At 39.1% G+C, this 16,789-nt stretch overlaps 1 protein-coding gene across 2 annotated transcripts in view; it reads right to left on the minus strand.

The window, feature by feature from the left end:
- The window catches only part of Myo1d (myosin ID), a 311,508-nt gene that overhangs the window by 188,744 nt on the left and 105,975 nt on the right, over positions 1–16,789 (minus strand). For both annotated transcript variants that reach the window (XM_026388876.2, XM_026388875.2), the window contains exons 12-14: positions 14,437–14,507; positions 10,825–10,899; positions 8,464–8,596 (exon numbers count right to left, since the gene is read on the minus strand). In XM_026388876.2, coding sequence (XP_026244661.2) covers positions 8,464–8,596; positions 10,825–10,899; positions 14,437–14,507 — 279 coding nt within the window. The remainder of the gene's footprint in view (positions 1–8,463; positions 8,597–10,824; positions 10,900–14,436; positions 14,508–16,789) is intronic.

Here is a 16,789-nt window from a genome sequence, read left to right on the forward strand (position 1 = left end):
TACAGAAAGAGAAAGAAAGAAATGATGAATGAGCAAAGCTAAAGGGGCATATTGACAATATGTAATTATAATAGCAAGAATGTCTTATTTGCTTTAAATATACATATTTAAATACACACACATATACATGTATATGTGTTAAAATACATGACCAACATAACACATAAGTTGAGAGTAGGATAAACAAAATAAAAAATGTTTTATTGGCCTTGTGTTGCCCAGAAAGGAAGTAAAAGTACAAAATGATATCAGATTATTATATGAAAGAATAATATTATAATAATAAGTCAAGTAATTACCAAGAGCCAAGATCTCTTAAAACAACAAAGTGAATATAACTTCCAAGGTCCCCACAAAGGTCATGCCTAATACAAGAGTCCCTGAGCTCATTCAAGCCCCATGCTTACTATTTCCATCAAACATTTATCATTCTTCCAGCATTGATGGAATCACCAACAGGGATGGTTTTTACCATAAACAATGTGGCTGTGATAAGTTGATATACATCTTACTAGGTTACTGGGGGAACAGAGGTAAAAATTTAACTGAGGTTAATTTGTAAAACAGAAGAAATGAAAAGGAAAAAAATTCATTGAAGGATCAAATAAAAGCTCTAAGGGGATGGCTGATTTAAATGAGGCAGCAGAGTAAAAAAAAAAAACAAAACAAAACACTAATTACATTAAAAGTAAATGAACTAGAAGATTTATTCAAAAGATAAAGATTTTCAGGATGGATTTTTTTTTAAAAAGCCCAAACTAAGTTATGGAAGACATATTTGAAACATGAGGATATAGTTAGATTGAAAGCAAAAGGATGAAATAGATATCATGCAAACCCTTGCCAAAAGAAATGCTGGTGTAGCTGTATCATTCATGCAAAGTAGACTTAAAGACAAAAAGCAATATGGAAATAGAGATACTGACAAGGGACTCAGTCACCAGAAGATACAACAGTAGTGGCTTGAATGAACCTAATACGTTCTCCAGATATTTTAAGCAAAAAACTTAAGGTACAACAAGGAGAAGTAGACAAATTCAGAATCAAAGTGAATTTTAACAAACTTTCAACACTGACAAATTAGTAAGGATCAAGAAAAGTTGACCATGATTAGCAAATGCAACCTAATGGGTTTGCATGCAATACTGAATGAAAATTATATTTAAATACAAACCAAACATAAACATAAAGCAAATCTAACAAATGTCTAAGGACTGAAGTCACCCACAGGATGTCCCCTGGGAAAGTAAGACTAAGGTAGAAATGAAGAGCAAAAAGATAATTAGAAAAATCTTAGGTTAAAAAAAAATGACAATGTGAACTAGAAAATATTTCAAATTGAATGATGTATAAAATCATGTGGGCAAAAAATCTAAGTGTAAGGTGTCATTTGAAGTAATATAAATAACTTTACTAAGAAGCAGTCAGTTGAATGGAATTGTACCAGCATTGACTGATTAGGTGCAGGAAGAAATAACACTGGATGAGATACCAATGACCAGCCAAGGAGTAGGGGAAGCCCTTTCATCCTGCTTAGTAACAGATAAGTCTTTTGATGAGGACTCTAGTGGAAATACATTCTCTATATTTAATCAGCATTCTGTGTCAATTTATATATGCCACCTCCTCTCTCATTTATAAATATCGAAACTGACTCAGCCTAAGAAATCCTAAATTTGACAAATTCAGTGTGGTATAAAGGTTAAATTGCAGAAATTAATTGTGATCTTATTCCCTTAAACTTTTAAACCTGTCTCTCTCTATATTTTATGTGAAAACATCACTTGTGAAAGTACACTGATCAGTACATGCATTAGATAGAAGAGGCTGTATTTAAATATTCACCTATTTAGCCTGCTTTGTGCATTGTCCAATAGTCAAAGTCAAGTTCATTTAATAATTTACTGGTCATGTGTCCATAGCACTTTATAGTGCCATCAAGAAGCATATAAAATCAACAGAATCTATTTCTCCATCAAAAGATAAACTAGGTGAGAAGACAGAGTATACATTTGAAACACTGTGGACAGATCCCAAGGAAGTGAGCGAGCAGGGATTCCCTCTTCTGGAGGACCAGATGGTACACACCAAGCTTCCTGATGAGGTCACTGAAAAGAAGGTGCTAGACCAGATTCAGGCAAAGGTCCTCTTCCATGCACAGACCTAATAAGACTGAGGAAATAGCTCTCCAGGATCAGAAGATGACTACAATCTCCAGGAGTGAGCCGGGTGCCTGGGTCGTTTTCTCAGAAGCTACTGCTGATGGAGAAGGCAGTCACGGGTTGGGCGGATTGGGTGCAGCTTCTGATGAGGGGTGGGGGAGCTGGAGCCAGAGCCAGAGGCCCTGCCAGAGGGGCTCCGCTTTGGTCTGAAATCCTGGAGAGCTAACCTTGGGAGTTAAAGGTGAAAGGCAAGCCACTTTTAGTGACAGCAGCCCATCCCTCAGCTACCAATAGTAAGTCCTGAAATAGGATAAAGCTGATCCCAGATTGCCAGAATTTGACACAATCTTTCAACTTTTCTAATTCCTTATGTTTAGATGTCACTAATAAGTAGTATATATCTGGAGTCTTTCTTTAATTTGACCTGACAATTTTTATCCATTTATATTCAATATAACTGCTGATACATTTGGATTTATTTCTACCACCTTGATTGCCCCCAATTTTCGTATATTCTTTTGTCTCCTCTTTCCAATGTTGCTTTTTCTTAGGGTTCTTTTCCCCCTTATTAGTTTGTAAGTCACAAACTCTATTTCTACTCTATCAATGAAAACTTTAACACATATTTTTAACTCATTAGAGTTGAAAGTTAAACCATATTTTTATTCTTTTCCCGAGTAACTGAAGGTTTTAATGTTTAAATATGACCCCATTTCCAATTCATATGCTGCTGTTGTGGTATTTAATTCTAACATTTTAAATATAGAATGAGATTATTTATATGCATCCACATATTTGCCTGTTTCTTTGCTTATCTTTTTGTGCTTCAGATTTCTTTTTTTACCATATTCTTCCTACTGCCTGATGTAGATCCTTTAGAATTTCTTTTAGTGAGGACCTAATATTGGTAAACTCAGCTTTGATTTTTTAGAAATATTATTTGTTATGCCTTTGTTTTTGAAGAACTTATTTTCCGGGCATAGATTTTTTTTTCCCTTGAATACTGGGGATTGAACCCAGGGGCAATTAACCACTGAGCCACATACCCATCCCTTTTCATATTTTATTTTGAGACAGGGTCTTGCTGAGTTGCTTAGGGCTTCGTTGAGTTGCTGAGGTTGGCTTTGAACTTGTGATCCTCCTGTCACAGCCTCCTGAACTTCTGGGATTATAGGTGTTTGCCATCCCACCAGGCTGGGTATAGAATTTTGGTTAACAGATATTTTCACTCAGCCTAATTGTTATTCATTTAAAGCCAGTCTCCCCGCCCCCTACCCCTACCCCTTGGCCCCCAGTAGCTACTTTGATGTCCTGGAATTTCAGTAGGTGTCACTATGGAGATTTATTTAAAATTTTCCAAGTTGGGATTCTGTTGGCTTTCTGATTCTGTTGAGTGGTGTTCTCCAACATTCCTGGAAATCTCAGGAACATTCTTCAAATACTGCTCTGCCCATTCCTCTCCTTCTCTATGGCTGATTAGATGCATGCTAGACCTTTTTATTTCATCTTCCATGTCTCCTGGTGTTTTTTTTCTACAGGTTTCATTTCTTAGTTGAAGTGGAATTCTGGATAATTTCTTTAATTCTTATTATTTTTATTTTTCTTTTTCTGTCAGCTTTGTCTAAACTGGATGTTAAACCCATGCACTGGGTTTTAAACTTTAATTACGTTATTTCTATCAATTGTTGAAAGAGCAAGAGTTGCTTGCTCTTTCTCATATTATCAGGCCTTACATTTCTTGAGACATTAAACATTCTTGTATTCTATTTCTGATCATTCCAGCGTCAGAAGTTTTCTTAAGTCTGAGCCTGTGGTTAGTTCACATGGTTATCTTGTTGAGATTCTTCACTGTGAGCTCCTTATTTTCTTTGGAACTTATCTGTGAAATTTCTTTAAGGTGTGGTATGAAGGTGGTTTCCTCAGGAAAATAAACTGTGCTCCCTTCTTGCAGATGCCTGGGGGCAACGTAGGACTCAGACCACTTTAAAACAAATTGTTGGCTTGGAACTTTTCCAGTCCACCCAGTTAGTGTGAATTTGGGCTGCAAACCTCATAAAAGCTGGCTTAAAAATACACACTCTCAAGAGAGACTTATCCCGACCCCTCAATGTACCCCTTGGCTCAGTGTCAAGGATCAAGATGGGCAGTCTTCCTCCAATTCACTCCAGATACAGACCTCTGGGGAGGTAGTCCTTGAAGACCTGCCATTTTTTGTGTGTGTACAGAATCTCACATTAGACCCTGCTCTGGGCAGGCCTGGCTGCCACCTCAAGGACCCAGGTTGAATAACCACACTCAAAGTTATCTAGTTGACTGCTTCAACATATCAGTTAGGGCTCTGGATCATTCCTTCTTTGGCTCAGTTACTTCTGCATTCACTCAGCCCCTGGCATACTTATTCCTTATTTTCATTAGCTCTCAGCAGCATTCAGGAAATTGATTTTAATAGTTTACCTAATTTTTTAGTTGTTTTGAGTTGACTTTAGTGGGTACCTTGCTTATCATGCTGCCAAAAAAATGCATTATTCATATGTATTTTTGAGATCTGCTCATCTATGTTCTCACCAGAAAGTATTCTCTCATTTTATTTTCTGATATTAGCCTTGTATTGGGGTAACATTACTTTCATAAAATGAGTTGGGTGGTGGACTGTCTTTGCATCCTCCCAAATAGAAAGGAATTGTTGGCTCCTTTAAGGTTTTATAAAATATATCTGTAAAACTATCTGGGCCTGGTGTCTTTGACAGAGTTGGGGAGGGTAAAGATCTGATTTGTGATTCAGAATTTTTTTTCAGATTTTCCTTTGTTCTTTTTAGTTATACACAACAGTAGGATATATTTTGACATATCACGCATACATGGAATATAACTTCTCATTCTTGTGATTGTACATTATGTGGAGTTAACACTGATTGTGTATTCATTTATGACCACAGGAAAGTTATGCCTGATTCATTCTACTATCTGTCCTATTCCCATCCTCCTTCCCTTTCCATAATTTAGAATTTGTAGGGTTACTGATTTATTCAAATTTTGTTTCTTCTTGAGCTAATTTTGAAAACATTTTTCTAGAAAACTAAATTTCTAAATTTACTGGCAACCAGTTTTCAAAATATGTTGATGCTTTTTAAATCTCTAGTGTCTAAAGTTATAACTTTTTTCATCTACAATTATCAGTTTTATTAGAGATATTATCTATTTGATTCCTTTTTTGATTTTTCTATTTAAAATTTTTATTACTTAAAAGTTATTTTCTTCTTTCTTTAGAGCTTCTTTTCTAGCTTTTTGAGTTGAACTTCATTCATTCTTGGTTATTTTACAAAGGCATGACAAATCACTTTAGTAGCGCCCTACAAATTTGGACAAATTCTTTATTGAGCAGTTCCAAATATTTTGTAATTATGTGATTTTTCTCTTCAATCTGTGAGTTATTTAGGATTGTGGTTCTCAAGCACATTAAAAAATACTGAGTTTTATTTCACTTGCTTTCAGGATGGGGAATGTTATCTGTAAGTACATTCTTTCAAAATAGTTAAGTCTTTGTGAACTAGCATGTCATCAAATTTTTTAAATGCTCTATGTATCATTGGAAGGAATATACACTTCATAATCCCTGGAATCAAATTTATTTTGATCTACTGGATAAAGTTTGAATCCGGTTTTCAAAATTTCTGCATTCTTATTAATGTCTTTGCCTATTGGATCTATCAGCTTCTGGTAAAATTGGTTTGAAATCTTCCATTATGATTGTGGATTTATTAATTTTGCCTTTAAAATTTTTCAATATTGGGCTGGGATTGTGGCTCAGTGGCAGAGTGCTTGCCTAGCATGTGTGAGGCACTGGGTTTGATTCTCAGCACTGCATATCAATAAATAAAATAAAGGTCCATTGACAACTAAAAAATATTGTTTTTTTCAGTAATTTTCCCTTTTATAGAGTTCATAATACATATGGCTATGTTGTTAGGTATTCAGTTCAAAACAGTTCTATTGTCTTGGGCATTTTTGTTTTGTTATTACTAGTTTCTTTGGGGTGCTTTCAACCATTTGGGAGGGGAATGGCTTGATGTTCCTTCATCTCTCTCTCTCTCTCTCTCTCTCTTTTGGTACCAGGGATTGAACTCAGGGGCACTCTGTCATTGATCCACATCCCCAGCCCTATTTTGTATTTTATTTAGAGATAGAGTCTCACTGAGTTGCTTAGTGCCTCGCCCGCCCATTGCTGAGGCTGGCTTTGAATTCATGATCCTCCTGCCTCAGCCTCCGGAGCTGCTGGGATTACAGGTGTGCACCACCCCACCGGCTCATCTCTTTGTTTTAAAGCTTTCTGCTAGGTGTTATTTAGGTGTGTCTCCTGTAAATAGCTGGATTTTCTACCTGTTTCTTTTGTTTAGGTTATTTGCATTCATGGGGAATTCTAATGATTTAGATTTACTTCTATCACACTATTTTGCACTTTCTAAACCTAACATTCTTCCTTTCCCCCTACCCCATTTTTTTTTCTTGGCCCTGTTCTCTTCCTTTTTTCCCCTCATAGAGAGACTGTGAAGCTATGGCAGACAGTGCTAGGCTAGTAACCTTCCTTATATCTCATATCTTTTTCCTACTTTGAAACAGAATTCTTATTTCTAGTGTGATGCACTACTGACCAGAATAAAAATATACTTCCCGGCCTCCCTCGAGCAAAAGGAAGGTAGCTGAAGCACCACGTGGACTTCCAGGAGGCTCATTAAAAGGAAGCCCCAGCTGCCTTCTTGACAGGGGGATGAGGCCATGGACAGGAGGTAGGTCTGGTTCCTCAGTCCTGCTAACCTGGATCTGTGACTGCAGGTCTGGGACGCCTTCGCTATTTCATTTGTGAGAGAGAAATGAACTTCTTTTTTGTTTATGCCACAATTTGGGGATCTCTTTTACTGAAACCTGAATGCAATTCCTGACACAGATATTATAGAAGGTTCTAGAATTCTTATTTTTTAACAAACATTTACCAATTTCAGAAAAAAAAAATCTTCTTCCAGTTTATTAAATAACACCATTCACACGACTCAGTGCTCAGCTCTTTCTTGTGTCACATGGCTCACTTCTAAGTGCACCTTTCTTCTGTATGGACTAAGCTGACTGAAGATGGCATGGAGACAAGGGTAGGGACTACTGATGGGGTCTAGCCTTCAGTGTTTGGGGTCCTTACTCCTGCCCCTCTGGAGATCTGATCATATGAGCCAACAACTATGCTTATTTGCTGGCACTTGAAGCCAAAGAATCATGATGCAAAGAAATAGCTACTGAACATATGCGCTCCTGTAGCATTTGCCTAATTCATCCACAGTGAAGTAACCAGAAACAGTATAGATTTCAATTTAAATTCTTAGAGAGGGAATTGATTTTAAAAAGACAATATCAGAGAAGCAAACACATAGGAAAAACACCAGAGGAGAAAGATAAAAATGAAGAACTAAAAATAACAAGTCCCAGAATGCTGCCTAATTTATCAAACTTGTCAACATCAGCAGTTAAGAGTAGGAATCTGTTCTTTAAGGGAGGGGAACAGACTTAAGCTATCAAACAGTATTAGAATCAAAGGGACAACAAAAACTAGAAATAAATGTCCATAACACATCTTTATGTATCAACTATTTAAAATAGCCTAAGGACAATACAAAGTAATGTCATGTTAAAATTCTCCCTGGTCATTTTTTGGGCGGGGGTGGGGTGGGGGGTGGGGCAAGTACCAGGGATTGAACTCAAGGGCACTCAACCACTGAGCCCCATCCCCAGCCCTATTTTGTATTTTGTTTAGAGACAGGGTCTCACTGAGTTGCTTAGCGCCTCACAGTTGCTGAGGCTGGCTTTGAACTTGAGATCTTTCTGCCTCAGCCTCCTGAGCTGCTAGGATTACAGTTAATTTCCAAATATAATGATGATGCAGTACCACAATTTAACTCAAGAATTTTTGTTTGTTTGTTTCTTGCCATTCCCTTTCTTCAGCACAGGGCTGAAGTTCATTTCGTCAGAATGGTATACCCTACATATACTTTAAACCATGCTAAGGTATATTCTTGACCATGACAGTGGAACAAAACACTCAGATTAAGAAAATTTACAATACAAACAATTATTTCACCCAGGCAAGGTTTTTTTTTTTTTAAAAGAAAAATTTTCTATCAGAACACTAACTTTTAAGTATATGTTCTCCAATTTGATTAAAATAACTACCTAAAAAGCGAATCATAACATGCATTCTAACATATATCAAGAGGAAATCTATGAGTTAAAATGGATATTTAGAAAGGAAAATAATTACCTTTGAAGCAAGGTTGTCAACTAAAGCAATCATAGAATTCTTAAACAACGTGGCCGCAGTCAGAGGTCGCTTGGTCACCTCTGTAATGCTCAGTTTGCCTTCAGGCCACATATTCTTCAGCACAGGATTTGAACTGAGAAGCATAGAAAGAGCAATTCAGAAGCTGCATTCAAATAACTTGAACAAAAATGGCTAAGCAACCCCACTAAACTGAATCCTTGGAATCCCAACTGGACTGCAGACTAAACTCACAAGGCCTAACTGGACAAATGGTTCCATACAGAAAATTATGCTACTATAATGACCAATACTACACCAAGCTTTTCTAAAGCAGAGCACATTTAAAAATTTCTTCAAATTTCTTTAAAGTGAGGTCTATAGTGTTACTTAGAACCCTCAAATGCCTCCTACAATATATACATAAAATGATTTTGTGATGATTAAAAAATGAGGATAACTGGGTGCGGTGGTGCATGCCTGTAATCCCAGTGGTTCAGGAGGCTGAGGCAAGAGGATTGTGAGATCAAAGCCAGCCTTACCAAAAATGAGGCACCAAGCAACTCAGTGAGACCCTGTCTCTAAATAAAATACAAAATAGGTGGGGGATGTGGCTCAGTGGTCGAGTGCCCCTGAGTTCAATCCCTAGTGCCCTGTCCCCAAAAATGAGGATTAACCTTAGGAAAAATATCCTCAAAATCACGGCAGAAAACAAGAAAGTAAAAATGTCTTCTGATTGAAAGAAATATTCATACAGACTAGGTAACACTACAAAAAGCAGCTCTTTGAAAAAAATATAGGTAGGGATATAAAATAGTCATTTTTATACTGTCTTCTAGCAAATCCCATTAGTGTAGTTGAATTTATGAACACGTTTACAGATAGCTCTGGCAGTTATGGTATTTTATTGCTATGTCACTAGGACTGCTGCAATCTGATTCTAAAAACGTATTTCAGCCCAATTTCCATGTTAAAAATTACATATTCATTATTTGACTCCGTGGAGATATTTTAAAAAATGTGTGGTGATCTCAACTGTGATTTTCTTCCTATTTCATTTTGGGTACTTTTCATTTTAAAGTAATTGGAACTCAAAATGTTGCTTCCTTCCTGGAAACTTTGTCAGAAAAAAAAAATTCTAAAAAACTTGAAAAAGAAAAGAATTAACTCCGACATTCAGTGCAGATTGTGCTTACGCTGCCACCATTTTACCTACTTTCCTGGGTAGGAAACTGAGTAAAATTCTGTTCCCTAGGTGCTCGACATAAGGGCTGCAGAAGGAAGGGATGGATGATAGCAGGGTGGAGGCCAGCGGTGACTGGAGGACGGATGGTCTGGGACCGCAGCACCCTAAGCCTCTCCACTGCCCCAGGCGCTCTCTGCATCTGCACCCTGGGTCTCAGCCAGCCTGGCCTTCTTGTGGTCCTTACTGCTGTCAGTCCGCTCAGCTCCCTCTGTCCATCTCAGAGCCGTGGTGCTAGCTGCCTTCTCTGCTTGGAAGACCCCTCCTCCAGATGCCTGGCTCCTCCCTGCCTGCCTCGCCTCCGCTGCCCTTCACTAGTACTCTGACCTACTTTATTATTCTGCACAGCACTTGTCAGACCTGAAAGTCATTTGTTTCCTTGTTTATTAAGTGTCACCTCCACTAGACTATTAGCTCCATGAGGGCAGTGGCTTTGTCCAAGTTGTTTTCACTGTCGTGTCCTAAAGCACAGAAGAATGTGTGGCTGGAAGGTGCTCAGTATGTTTTTGATGATCTACTGACCAACAGACTGAATAGACTTTTATAAACAAGTAAATGGAGTTCTTGAATCTATAAGAAGCTGGCCAAGAATTTCCTTCCTTGCTTCTAAGCCTTCTTTCTGTATAGGGTTTAACTTGTTGGTTTTATTTTGCCCAGCTTTTATTATACCCAGTTGGTTCATGAGAAAATTCTGTCTGCACAGCCAAGATCAGAGCCCCGACTCTAGATGCCAGTCTGACATCAGAGTGATCTCTTGTTTGGGGGTAAGGACACTGCAGTGTCATCCGGGCCACGGGTTGCCTGACACTTCTGCATCCACTAGCCTGGCCTGGGGACTGCTGAGTACACTGGTAGGGGACGACAGAGACAGTAAACAGAGAAATGGTGGCAACCCAAGGGAGATCAAAGAAAACCATATTAATAGCAGGTTCCTTCCTAAGTTTATAGATTTTATCATTGTAAGGTCATGTACTGTTTCACTCATTAAGCACAACAAAGTAGAACTAGAAAACCTGCCAGAAACTCTTAAAATAGTCACATAAAATAATAATGTGCCTGTATATACATTGTGTAATATCTGTCAGAGAGCTTAAAGATAATCAGTAAAATATTAATCATACCTGTTATACATAAGACGCTTGAAATCTTGAAATAAAGTATCTTTATTTTTGTCAATAAAGCCAACGACAGAATAGCTAGTAGAAAAAAAACACAGAAAACATGAGTCATTCGCCATGCAAGAGCCCCATTTCAGCTTTTCTAGAAGTTTACAAGCCTTTCCACTGTTGAATATGCAATCAATCATCTAAACGGCTGGTACTGTCCACCTGGTTGTGGGTCCAGGGACACCAAATTTGCCCACTAAATAGAAGGGACTTTGTTCCTCCTCTTCAGAAGGAGAGCCAACATCAGTCCTATCATTCTGATTAAGACCATTATTTCCTATTGTTCATTGCTTACCTCAAGAAGACGACTTCAAAACAGAGAGCTGTCTTTATCACCCAGCACTCCTAAGAGAAAGGCAAAGCAGCCACATACAGGCGCTAACGTTTCTTCCGTAGGGAGGCCAAGCGACTGCCTAAGGACCACTCAGTGCTCAGGGTAGGGTAAAGAATCCAAGAAGAACTGCAAGGACGGCAAGAATTGGGTAAGCAGAGGAGAAAAAAGCAGGCAGATCACACAGGGAAACAGCAGAGTGGAGGGGTGGGAGCAGGCATAGGCAGGGAGTTCTGGAGAGAAGTGAGCCCAGTATTTGTGGTTTGGAGGAAGGGAGAGAGTCAGGTCTTGAAAGCCCAGCTGAGGCTGCAGTTGGCCAGAAGAGCAGGTGTGGGAGCTGCACCGCTGCAGTGGCGGGCATGGCCTCTAGGGGGAGCGCACTGCAGTGGGGTGGAGGAGTCATGGGGTGATCAAGCAGAGGCTAGGAGGTTGAGCAAACAGTAGAGTTCTCCTTAACAGCTTTGCCCTCTGCCTGTCTACATGTTCTTCCTTGACAATCCCATCAGTGAAGACAACTCCCAGGATTCTACTCCTGTCCCCTTGCCTTACATATTTAATTCTGTAAGAACATTCTTTCAGGCTTTGCTGCTCATGGGCACTTTCAGGTCACGACATCCACAGTCATCTCCTTGCCTGCCTCATCCTAGGTCTTCTCCCTAATACCTTCTTATCACTTTGACTGAACTCTTGAAGTCACCCGACTCAATCTATTGTCAAACCCACAGAACTCCAACTTCAAAGTCGTTAGTTTGGCTTTCAAGAATGTGATTTGATCTCAACCTACTTTTCCAGGCGTTTCTCATCTGTGCTACAAAAAAGAACACATTCCAATCAAAGGAACCTAGTAGCTCTTTCCTGAATTTTTTTTTTAGCACCTTTCCCACTTTTTCCTATAAAAGAATTTCCCAGCATTCAAAGACCAGTATCAATCTTCTTGGCTTCACTGCAATAGCATAAGGTATCATGCCATTTCCTAACTCCAAATTTGGATAATACTTTTATTGTTCATATGGCCAATAACTTAAACCATCTTTTATTGTATACACGTATGTATATGTGTGTGTGCCTAAGTATGTGTTTGGATACATTTTTCATGTAAAGCTTTTTGTGGGCAGGGACCATGCCTTATAAAGTATTGTGTATACAGAAGACACTCAGTAAAAACTAGAAGAGGATGAAGGGCTTAGGGAGAGAAGAAGAAATCTGAGGCATTAAATATCAACTAGAGTTCCTGACTGGGAGTCTGGAAACCTATTGTCTCAGTTCTTCCATAAACTTAGTATGTAACATTGGGTATGACTTTAACTCATTCTTCTAAGATTCTTTCTCTGTAAAGTAAGGAGGCTGGACTTGGGGGGTCTCAGAGGCCTCTGTCCAGCTCTGTGTTTATGCCATTCTGAGTTCTGAGACAGTGCTCTGTGAGTACAGCTTGGATTTTCAGCAGGGGCTCTCTATAAGGTACTGGATCTTCTTTCCTCAGTGTTCGGGGCCTGGGAACAGGACCAGAAAAGTGGGAAAAGGTGCCATTGCAGCACTGATGGCGAGTTTGACAGATGGGGTGATAATCTTGAGCCGAATTATTTTATCATTTTAGAGCTTTAATTTAAATCAGGAGTAGCTATTAAAATTTCTTCAAATATCTTTTCAGCATTTATAGAGAAGACCATTTGCTTTTGTTCTTGTTTAATCTCTTCCTGTAATGGGTTACATGGAAAGAATTCCTAATGCAAAAAAAAAAAAAAAAAAGCAAAAAGGAAAAGACTACTTTAAACTCTAAGATGAGGAGCAGTGTTCAACAAACAGCAAACAACACATCCCAAACAGTAAGCTGAGAAATGACCTCCATCAAACTCCCTGGAACCTGGGAAAGTCACCTTCTCTGAATATGTTAAAGATGTTGAGAGGAGGAGCTTATCCTATATTATTCAGGTAGGCCTATCATGACTTCATCATGTCCTTTTAAGATAAAGATGGGGAGGTTTTAATTTTTTTAATTTTATTTTTTTTAAGTACTCCTGGCTTTTCATTTTTTAGTTGTTGACTTCACAATTTTTCCATGTTTTTTTTTTATTGGTGCACTAGATTTGTACATCATGGTGGGATTTGTTATTACATATTCATACATATATGCAATATAACAATATAGTTTGGCCAATATCATTCCTTAGTATGGCCCACTTCCCTCCTCTTCTCCCTTAGGCAGAGGGAGTTTTAACACAGACACACCAAAGAGGAAGCTAAAAGGATACACTCCAATCAAAGGAACCTAGTTGCTATTTCTTGAATATTTTTAAGCACCGTTCCCACTTTTTTCTATGAAAGAATTTCCTAGCATTCAAAGACCATGGAGGCAGAGATTCGAGTGATGTGACTACAAGCCACAAGCTGGAAAAGGAGGAGCCTCTGGGGGGGTGTGTCCCTGCCTCCAGAATTGTGGAAGAATGCATCCATTGTTTTAAGCCACTGATTTGTGATAATTTGTGACAGGAGCACTTGGAACTTCATATGCCATAGTTCACATAACATAGTTACATTTTTTTATCCATTTCTATTTTTACTGTAAAATAATCAGAAAATGTGATGTGTAAGAATTTTACTTTTTCAATGATTTTTGAAAAATAGTACAGTAAAATAGCTCTGCATATGTAGATATCTGGCTCCTGGTAGCTCTTCAGTACAGGGATGATCTAGCCCCTGGGCCTTTACGTGTCTGCAGCTGCTTCTACTTGAATATGCCCTCGTTTCTCCCTCTGATATTGCTTCCTCCAGCAAGACTTCTCTAGCCTCCCTGCGCTGGGTGCATTATCCTTCCTCACTGCTCCCATAATGCTCTGTGCCTCTCTAGTTTAACCCTTTACTTTTTCCATCATAATGACTTGATGATGTATCTGCTTATATCTCCACTAAACTGCTAGTTTCTTCTGAACAGAGCCCATTTTATCCACGTCTCTATCCCAATCCTTAACATGATTTACTGATCCATCCATTAATTGTTGCTAAATACTGACTGTGCCAAGAACTGTGCACAGGCATAGAGTGTGTGCTTAATGTTTGAAAAGCAAGGAATTAATGAAGCTGTGCTGTGTATCTTTTTTTTTTCAAATAAAAAGATAAAAATACACTGACACAAGAAATCATCAAAAATGCAAACGAAAAGACAAACACTCGGTAGTTTCCCAGACTGCATTTCTGAAGCAAGGTTGCATGCATGCTAGCCACTCCCATAAGATACTCACACCACATCGCCTGCATAATGCCGGATTCGAAAATCCCGATCAAACTCCAGGATTTTGTCTGAGGCACAGACCTAAGAGAGGGAGAAGGAGATTATTTTGAAAATAGACACTTTTGCTTTCCTAAAGGTACATTACAACTTCATATGAGATATTAGTGTCACAAATGATGGAATCATGAGTAAAATCACATTATGTGGGGCTTATGTGGTAAGAACTGTGGACTTTCACCCAAAATCCACATAGCTAGACTCCATTTGCCAGCCACTCTTGCAACTGATATGGTCACGTGACCACATTCTGGACAGTGGAAGTGAAGTGTGGCAGCTCCAGGCCCCAGCTGGGATGAGGTGGATGACTCCCCTAGGGACTAGCTGGATGCAGAGGTTAGTGTCTAGGGGATGGGAGGCCAGGTGAGGGAAGAAGTGGGGATTCCTGAGAGAAACAACCTCTGCTGTCATCTGTCACTTCAATCTTGGCTACAACCAGCTGTGTTTTCTCTCCTCCATCTTCCACCTAAGGAGACCCACACTGAGCACTTATTATCTGTGAGGTGCACACATCTCATGCAGTCCTCACAACCTACACTTAAAGTAAGTACTAGGGTCTCTCTCTGACACACCTGGCGACTGAGGCTCCAAGAGGCCAGGTAACTGGCACAGGACCATGCAGCTTCCCCGGGGCAGCCCTGGGAGAACTCAGGAACCCACGTAACGCCTGTGCTCTCGCATGTTCACGGGACCTGACTCCTCTGCCTGCCGCTCGAGGACTCCAGTTCACAGGTGACCTACTGTGTGCAGCTCTTTGTCAGGGAAGGGGAATAGCTATGGAAAGGCAGCTCGTGTGTGCCCCAGGGGTCTCCATAACCTTCTGCCGTCTTCCCTTCCAGGAGCACCTTTGCCCTGGGAAGACAGCTGGATGTCCTACAGGCTCTAAAGCAGTCATCAAGACTCCCCCCAGCGCTGGCTGCAGTTACACGCAAAACCCACGGAGATTCTAATGTTGGAGAGCAAACAACCCCAATCGCTAAAGGAATAGTTATTAATTTGACAAATGAATAATTATGGGAAATTAGAACAAGACTTCTGAGGTTCACATCTGGGCACTACTAACTACCCACCCTTTCTCTCTTCTCAAGAGTTTTTGAGAGTTGAGTGAACTATTATATAACCAAAGCATCTATATACAGAAGAATCTTCAAAATATGCAATTTCTCTTATTTTTCCCTCTTACTAACTCCTTTCACAAACCCTTTTATTTATAAAAGGAAAAGAACCCAAGTGGTGAAATATGTGTGTGCGTGTGCGCATGTGTGTGTGTGTGCGTGTGAGTGTGAGTGTGTGTGCATGTGCGCGCGCGAGTGTCTACCAGGGACTTTGAACACTGGGGCACTCCACCAACTCAACTATGCTCCCAGCACTTAAAAATTTTACATTTTGAGACAGAGGGCTTCCCAGTTGCCAAAGCTGGCCCTGAGCTTGCAATCCTCCTGCCTCAGACTCCTGAGTAGCTGGGATTACAAGTGGGCACCACCACACAGGCTAACGAAATGTCCTTACATTTTGGATACATTGCAAAAGTCTCAATTGATCTGAACACAAAAAGGGTTCTTTTGTTTTTTATTTGTGGCAATAATTATATATTTATAATTTAACTTTTTTTAAACTTTATTTTTTTTAGTTGTAGTGGGACACAATACCTTTATTTTATTTGTTTTCTTTTTATGTGGTGCTGAGGATCGAACCTAGTGCCTCGCACATACGAGGCGAGCATTCTACAGCTGAGCCACAACCTCAGCCCCTATAATTTAACTTTTTACTTTAAAAGTATTTTATAATTTATTAGGTTATTGCATGCCTCTCCATGGTAACTTTAATGCATCAAAGAAGTAGTTTAGTCCATAAGTGAATAAACATTATATGCAAGAAACCCTTTCTTCAATGCGCCATTAAGTCGAGTTAATCAGTAACCAGTGGCAAATGATGATCATACAGGTTAATAGCATTATATAACAAAACAGTACATAGGGATTAAAAATATCTTGACAGCTTGGTTATTTCATTTCTTTTCTTCATTAAGCAAAAATCCACATCTCAGTACTTGTCCTGGGGATCCCAGAAAAAAGAAGAAGGAGCCATTTGCCTGATAGTTTGGAAATCAGAGCTTCCACAATTTGGGGGTGGGGTGGGAACATCACAGATAAATCACAAATTAGCATTTTCTATCAAATCAGTAGCAAGTGTTTAAAAAATTAGGAGCAGTTTCTCTGAAGAGTAAGATTATATTTCAAAATATTTGTAGACAAATTTAACTCAAGTATAGAAATGGCCAAGGTGAAAGATGGTTTTACAATAAG

Source organism: Urocitellus parryii, chromosome 7 (assembly GCF_045843805.1).
Source record: "Urocitellus parryii isolate mUroPar1 chromosome 7, mUroPar1.hap1, whole genome shotgun sequence".
In the NCBI taxonomy this organism is placed as follows: domain Eukaryota; kingdom Metazoa; phylum Chordata; class Mammalia; order Rodentia; family Sciuridae; genus Urocitellus; species Urocitellus parryii.